A 7,843-nucleotide genomic window follows, 5' to 3' on the forward strand; every position below is an offset into this window, starting at 1 on the left:
ATTGGCGAAGATATGGCGCAATATATACAAAAAAGTCGAAAAAGCTAGCTATTCCTTTTTTGAAAAGGACTAAAATTTTAAATATATTAAATAACTTCTACACATCTTTTGCTGTAGAACTCCAAGACAAAAAAAAAAGTTTTACATTTTTATGAACAAGGAATCTAATCGTTATAAATAATAAAAAGTCAATGAGATAAATTCGTTAGGTTTACGAGCGCAGACAGCACGAGGTGTCACCGACTGAGGTGGTCTTCCCGTTGATGGGTCCTAAACTGCCGTCGTATTTTGGTAGCTCCTTGCATTTTGCTTGCTGAAACAATGATACCAGGATTTAAATTCGTATTTCTTATATTCCTTAACGTTCACTGTCTCTACAGTTGTTTCAAACGCACCAGGAGTTTGTACATTTGACTATGAGTTATCTTTTTACTAGCTGAGCCGCGCAACTTTGTCTGCATCACGTTTATTTGACATTTATTATATTCATATCAACGATTGTCAATTTAATATCCTTAGACAATTCACACGGCGTTATCTAACCCCGAGCTGAGTAGAACTGGGTACTAGACTATGGATACAAAACATAGATACGTTTTTTGTAAATACATACATAATATATTCATGGATACAATTTTCACCATTAGCGGTGTACTAAACTGTCAGACCAACGAGCCGCCAATTATTTTCTTATTTTGGTTTCTCACCCCGCCTACCTCGTCTGGAGACGCACTATAATCAAGCATTCGCCATTATTCATCGCCATTCGTCATAACATCCAATGCATATACCTCCATCAGTTCGACAGCTATCTCCATAAACAGTCGCTCCACATTCTCAGCCTCCTTTGCTGAAGTTTCCAGGAAGTACATGCCGTGCCGCTGAGCGAAGTCCTCGCCGATATGCCTCGGTATCTCCCTGTCTTCTCTGTCTGTTTTATTACCTGTTGAACACATTCATTTTATAGTGTTTGTGTGTATAAGTTGGAGTGTGTGCCTGTTGTTATGTTCCTTACTCTTCAGGTAATGCTTTCAGATGTCAAATACACAGTATATTTTTCGATTAATATAAAGAAGATATAAAAAAACTTCCATTTCTAAAGATAAAAACTTTTCTTATTACTATTCAATGATTCTGCGGCATTACTACATTGAGCCATTTAATTTTTTTTAAATTAACATGGTGACAATAACGTTATGTCATGAAACTATAGACAAGTTTCATTATCAGTTGTTGTTTTATTATCAGTTACCTTGTCTCACCCCACACTCCAACTTATACCCATCAGAAAAACAATCCGCCCATTTAATGATGTTAATTTGGTTATCATACCAGTAACATATAAATATAAATAGAAATAACAAAATTATTTTTATTTTATTGGGGGGTTTGGGCTATTACCAGGTGCAATGACCTGTAATACTGCGATCTGTATAGATCTATTGTGCTCGTCCATTTTCAAAGCTCGCTACCTAGACCCGTAAAGGACAAGAATTGAAGGATATTCTTAGGAGCAATGGTTTTTATCTTTTCAGGATATAGTGTATACTTTCCAAAGGAGATATTTCGTTTATGCATAAGAGGGCTACAGCCACATAGGATGTGCAGTGGCATCTCCTCTTCTGCTTGGCAAAATCTGCAGGTTGATGTTAAGCTAAAGCCTAATTTCGCCATGTGCTTATTCAGCTTGCAGTGTCCAGTGAGGACCCTAGTCATGATGCATATATTGTTTTTACTCAATAGTAGAAGTCTATTGGGGGTATTGATTCGAGTAGCCCGTTATTAGGGCTTTTGAATGTACTAATCCTGACATATTCTGCCAATGATTAAGTGCTTCTCGTTTAGTTACTATTTTGAGATGTCCTAGTTTTAGGCAACAAGGCAAATAACACAATACAAGTCACTACATAAAAAAAAGATAAGTAACACTCACCCACTAATATCCTAAGCACTTTATTATTAGCATACTCTTCAATCTCTCGCAGCCAATCAGGCAAGCAATCAAATGTGGGCTGGCAAGATATGTCATACACCAATATGAGAGCATGTGCTGATCTGTAGTAGCTCTGTGTTATTGATCTGAACCTCTCTTGACCAGCTGTGTCCCATATTTGCAACTGAAAAATAAACTTCATTAAGACACGTAAAAAAAGCGACTTCATCCGCATGGAATCTAACTTAATTTTTCTAAAATAAAAGTAGCCTAAGTTACTCATTACATCAGCTACCTGCCAAAAAAAATAGTCCCATCAAAATTAGTCCAGCCATTTCAGAGATTAGCCATAACAGACACAGATAGACAGACAAAAATTGTAAAAAGTGTTATTTTGTATGTATCATATTTATATTCATATGCATGTAGTAAAAAACGGTTATTTCAATATTACAAACAACACTTCAATTTTATTTATATGTATAGATGACAACAGAATGGTATGTTCTGGTGGGTCATAAGTGGATGATGATAGAATGAATATAAATAGTCTGACCTCTTAGTGCATTATGACAAATTCAACACTAATTCATTTGAATCTAAAGAGGCCTACATCATAACAGTCATAAGTTTAACACAATATTTGTAGTTTTTAGATGGATTCTAAACTTTGTTTCATATCATTTGAAAATTTTAAGAGTTCCTTTGTTTACAAAGGAACTGTTGAAATTTCTTGTTATAGTTATAGTTAAGTGTACTATATGTTTACTTGTATATTGAGTGTTTTAATGCTAAGCAATTTTTGTGTGAACAATGTATGTATACAATGTCTGTATTTGGTACTAATCCATCTTTACTAAATTGAGTAGTACAAGTTACATACATTAAGCATGCAGTAGACAACCTGTTCAAGTTAAATACATACAAAAAATATACAGAAGTTGCTGCTTAAATAATCAATAGCACTACAATTACAATTAAATTATGACCTCTCACTACAAACGTAATGCATTTGAGCAATGACTGTAGCAAAACCCTATGAGCAATTTTTTTTCAAGTTATTTTGTTTTTGCCAAGTAAAAAACTTCATCAATTAATTCTAACTTAATAAGTTTTCTTCAATTCTTCTATACCTTTTTTAATATGCTGTTTGTATCTGTAGATCTGTAAGTGTAACTGTAGCATCTTAGTTCCTAATCTTAGTGAGTGTACCAATTATGATGCTGTTATTTTTTAATGCCAATGTGATCAATATTGTTCTTAGTTCTAAGAATTTATTCTTTTTTTTTGTTTGGAGGCGACTTAAAACTGTTCATTTTATAATTGTTTATACAAAAGTTGTTCCTATAGTTGAAAACTTATTGAATCAAACATTGGAAATAAAGTGGAATAATTTTAAACAGCTGTATGACTTTCCCAATTTCGTTATTTTAATGTTACTAATTGACAGTCAGTATTTGTAGTCATACTAGCAAGAATACTGTATGTAGAATAATAGATGAAAGTAATTAAGTAATTCTCATGTAACTCCTAATTAGATAATACAAATGTTTTTTATGCATGAGGTTGGTGAATTAAATTATCATTAACGCAACTTAAGTTCCATTTTCACATCATAAACAAAACATATGGTCATTTCTCATCAAACAGATGATTGGCAAAATGATGCAATATGATGAGCAGAAATAACTAAGATTACTAAAACTTACCTTCACTTTCTCGCCGTCCACTTCTACGGTCTTTATCATGAAGTCGACGCCTATTGTGGCTCCCTGTCCCGGGGGGAATAGACCTTGAGTAAATCTTCGCACTAAACATGTCTTGCCAACACCCGCATTACCTACTAACACTACTTTGAACAAAAACTTATAATCCTCCATAGCGAGAAGGAGCACCGTATCACATTCGTAAATGTAGGAATACCAAAGCAATTACTTGAAATACATAACAATAAATTATTTTCGACATTCACTGTTACGCTTTGTTGAATTGACAGCTCGTTATTTTATGATAATGTTAGAATATTCGATTTGTGCGATATTATTGCAATCTAATTTAACATTAGAGATTAGATAAATATGAAAAATTCAATAATCACAATACAAATAATATCAAGACAATTATGTCCAATACCAAACAGAATAAAAGTAAATTTTCGACATTTCACAAGTTTGACAACCACAGATTAGATGTTTAAGATGTCAATTCTGTTTCGACATTTCACAAATTTTGCACAAATCACACCAAATACACCAATATCACTTCGATGCGAATATAAACACTGAAATTGAAGCACAGACAGGCTGATTGACAGTACAGAGTACTTTATTTTATAAACTATTAAAACTATTTTGCCATACTTTGTTGTACAGCAATAATAAACACATTTATTTATTTTATTTTAAATAATTGTCTTGCAGAGGTCTTTATTAGGTCAGAGGTTGTCAGAGGAAATATCTTTTATAATTTGTTAAGAAATGTTTGATAAGTAATAAAGTAAAAAAACATGTCAAAAGTTAATAAAAGAAAGCATGTTATGAATGAAGCATTGTGGGACGACTATGAACTTCCTAAAGAAAATCAGAGCGTAGTACGGGTATTAAAAAGTAAAGGAAACAATTTACATGAGGTACGATTTGATTCCATTTGCTTTGATATCGGCACATTTTAGTTAATAATCCACAATTAAAGTAAGTTTGGTTATTACTCTTCGCTCCCCATATTGATTGGTCCAGCACTATTTGAATCCCTTCATACATACCTTGAGTTTTTTTCTGTAACCCCTTATTTAATAACTTCAGAATGAGAAAATTCTCAAGTGGTCTGTATTTTTTCGTGCAATATAATTATCTGCACCTATTTTGATTCAATATTTTGCGATCACTACAGTTTGTATCTTTGTTGCTTCTATAATAATTATATCTCAATTATTATTGAGTAAAGAAATCAATTTGTTATTAGGTCAGTACACCCAATGGAGAAGAATATTTAGTGTCCATGCCAACAAAATTCCGCAAAAACATATGGGTGAAGAGAGGTGATTACATCCTTGTGGAACCAATACTGGAAGGTGATAAAGTGAAAGCGGAAATTGTTAAAATAATGAATAAGGACTCTATAAAATATTACAAAGAGAACAGTCTGTGGCCAAAGGAATTTGATGATGGCAAAAAAGAAGAGAATAGAATTAATAATGGTGATGATGATGATGATGACTTATTTGTGAATACCAATAGGAAAAATATAAATGTATATGAAAGTGACAGTGAATCTAGTGATGACAGTGACTCTAATAGTGATAGTGAGAGAGGCAGTTCTAATAAATAATATTTCTGTATTCATCTTTTTTATTTAATTTTATATAACAGTCTCCGAACCTGATGACCTAGGGAGGTTAAAATAGTCACACTTTATAACAAATCATAAAATCCAATTTTCTATACTTATCTCATATTAATCTTCCTGAGTGATTAATAGTAAAGGAATAATTCAATTTTACAATTGTTTATTTATTCCAATATAAAAACACTAGCAACTAGTAATAACTCATTAAATGTCGTAAAAGGATTGTCTTATATTATACAATACTTTTACCACTTTCAATGAGACTAAGATTTTCCTTTGCCAATGAAGAATATTTATAATCATATGAAATTAATATTCTTAATTTGTGTACAGTGACTATTTCACTCACCTTGGGTCATAATACCCTGAACCATAATACATCATTACCCGCCCCTTTGTTAATATTTTTTAACAATATAAATAAAGTAAACAACAGTAAAATATCTGAATGGATGGAAAAATAAAAATATGAAAGTTATGATAGTGTTTATTTAATTATAAATACTGAAAAATACATCCAATAAATATATTTAAATAAATAAAGTATCTTAATGTTTTTGTTCAAAATACATATAAATATACATACACAAATCTAGAATAGTTTAATACAATATCAACAACCCTTATTTTTTTAATAAGAAATGAAAAATCATCAGTTTAAAATAAAAAAAGGTAATATAAGTATTTGGGTACATACATTATTATAGACCAACCATATATTATAATCTTCAAAATCAGTCCATATTAAATAATTTGCTATTTTACATATAGACATGACTAGGTACATAAATATTAAGTATCAATTTAAACTAACATCACTATACTGAATAAAAATATACATATTACAAATGTGTTAATTATTATAAACATCAGCAGACTCCACTTTTTTTCCAATTAACAATTAATAGTAATTTGTTTTGTCATAAATCTTATATCTACTACAAAAGTAAGTACATTTATAGTTATACAATTTAAAAATTTCAAATGTCCTTAATACAAAAACAATCAAATAAAAAATCAGAAGCTATTTCCATTCTTAAAATTTTCAGCATGAAACTAAAACTTTCTTTAGTAACATCAATTATTTTTCAAGTGATGTAAAACTATATCCTTAAGACTCTGAATATACACCTCTTCGTGCAAAGAATCTTTTAAATGACGAAATAATGTATATCAATTGACCCTCAGATATATCTACAGTTTAGTATGACATGAGTACTAAAATCAGTACTTATATCAATGGCAACATCGTCACTCATGACTAAAAACCCCAAACATAGTCAACAATACTTTACAAACCACAAGTAAATTCTAGATATTTTTAAAATAAATACATGTTCTGATAAAATAAAGGGCTACCTATTTCAAATCTGGATCTAGTTCATCTGCCATTATGTACTCATAAATTCTTTTGATCAAATCCACAGATTGTACATCAGCCCATCCCTTTGTTTTGGTTATAAGCTTGGCTTGGCCATCCTTTATAAATTCCAATGTTGACTGTTTGAGAGCCTTGGCAGAATGCAAGTCGGCTAGTTGAAGTGTCTCAATAGCATTGTCCACTGTCAATTTCTTATGCAATGCTTCCTCACACAAGCTCTTCAGTCTACTCAGTTGATAGTAATCTGAGGCTGCTAAAAGTTTCTCTGGTATTTCATCCACCCGTGGAGCTTTATCACTGTATATAAACATCAAGACCTCCCGCAACACATCAGAGTCTAGCGGTGATTCTACAATATTTGTTATGCATTCCACAGTATTATGCTCAAAGTGTGCCTTCAGTACAGCACTTCTGCTTGCCAGTACTGCTTTGTGTACCTTATATTCAACACCTTCAGCACATTTCATGGTTACATCAGAAAATAGACCATTATTCAAAAGATCTTCAAAGTCATTACTCAATTGGGCTTCAGGTACATTCGTTCTATCAACTTTAATGTCATTTGTGACCATAAACTGGAATTTAAGACGCAAGCTACCATCACTGAGAAGAAATATATCACGGCCCTCGTAACTCGCTATATCGCGTTTGAATAAAGTGGCCAAGTACTGCCACTTGTTTGCTTGAACAGTATGATACTCTTTTATAACGATCGAACGTTCCTCAAAACGTTTCAGACATATAGTCAATATAGATTTGAGAAACACTGGCGTCGAAGATAGGTAATATATTTCTATTATATCATTATCTCTTCCCAAGAATTGCATTTTTAATTGAAACCTACAATCACTTATTTCTGTGTTGGGATCTTTTGGTTTTTCTGTACGAAACTCTCTAGTGGATTTATTTTCTAACAGATTAATGAAATTTGGCACAGTCCATATTATTGTATTGATTTTGGTTTGCCCTTCAGTACGGGTAGTGTAGTTTATGTTAGACATTCTTAATCTATTGTAAGGAATATTGCAATCCATACCACTCAGCCAATATTCACAAGGTTATATTACAATCACAGCAATATATCCAAAGTTATGTTTTAATCGTTTCCATATCACAAATTATACTGTTATGTGTGTAATAAACAGTATTTATAAACAAATTTTGAAACAAGAAAATAATATCGT

General features: G+C 31.7%; 3 protein-coding genes across 3 annotated transcripts; 1 reads left to right on the forward strand and 2 right to left on the reverse strand.

The window, feature by feature from the left end:
• Positions 1–211: 211 nt before the first annotated feature.
• Positions 212–4,056, reverse strand: LOC131851923 (ras-related protein Rab-30-like). Its single transcript, XM_059202476.1, has 4 exons — positions 3,643–4,056; positions 1,934–2,117; positions 792–943; positions 212–313 (listed from the first exon to the last, which is right to left on the reverse strand). The coding sequence occupies exons 1-4, from the start codon at positions 3,811–3,813 to the stop codon at positions 212–214; spliced, it is 609 nt and encodes a 202-aa protein (XP_059058459.1). The 5' UTR covers positions 3,814–4,056.
• Positions 4,057–4,418: 362 nt separating this feature from the next.
• On the forward strand, positions 4,419–5,260 carry LOC131851925 (probable RNA-binding protein EIF1AD). Its single transcript, XM_059202477.1, has 2 exons — positions 4,419–4,562; positions 4,895–5,260. The coding sequence occupies exons 1-2, from the start codon at positions 4,440–4,442 to the stop codon at positions 5,258–5,260; spliced, it is 489 nt and encodes a 162-aa protein (XP_059058460.1). The 5' UTR covers positions 4,419–4,439.
• Positions 5,261–6,596: 1,336 nt separating this feature from the next.
• On the reverse strand, positions 6,597–7,815 carry LOC131851922 (speckle-type POZ protein-like). Its single transcript, XM_059202475.1, has one exon. It carries the CDS (start codon positions 7,691–7,693, stop codon positions 6,638–6,640), a length of 1,056 nt encoding a protein of 351 aa, XP_059058458.1. The 5' UTR covers positions 7,694–7,815; the 3' UTR covers positions 6,597–6,637.
• Positions 7,816–7,843: the final 28 nt, after the last annotated feature.

Source organism: Achroia grisella, unplaced genomic scaffold, assembly GCF_030625045.1.
Source record: "Achroia grisella isolate CSIRO2021 unplaced genomic scaffold, CSIRO_AGI_Agris_v1 utg8162, whole genome shotgun sequence".
In the NCBI taxonomy this organism is placed as follows: Eukaryota; Metazoa; Arthropoda; class Insecta; order Lepidoptera; family Pyralidae; genus Achroia; species Achroia grisella.

Coding starts and splice junctions, on each gene's coding strand:
- LOC131851923 (XM_059202476.1), bottom strand. CDS start 3,813: ATGGAGGATTATAAGTTTTTGTTCAAAGTAGTGTTAGTAGGTAATGCG. Junction 944..1,933: donor AGTGCTTAGGATATTAGTGG/GTGAGTGTTACT, acceptor TGTGTTCAACAG/GTAATAAAACAGACAGAGAA. Junction 314..791: donor TAGCTGTCGAACTGATGGAG/GTATATGCATTG, acceptor TCATTGTTTCAG/CAAGCAAAATGCAAGGAGCT.
- LOC131851922 (XM_059202475.1), bottom strand. CDS start 7,693: ATGGATTGCAATATTCCTTACAATAGATTAAGAATGTCTAACATAAAC.
- LOC131851925 (XM_059202477.1), top strand. CDS start 4,440: ATGTCAAAAGTTAATAAAAGAAAGCATGTTATGAATGAAGCATTGTGG. Junction 4,563..4,894: donor AAGGAAACAATTTACATGAG/GTACGATTTGAT, acceptor ATTTGTTATTAG/GTCAGTACACCCAATGGAGA.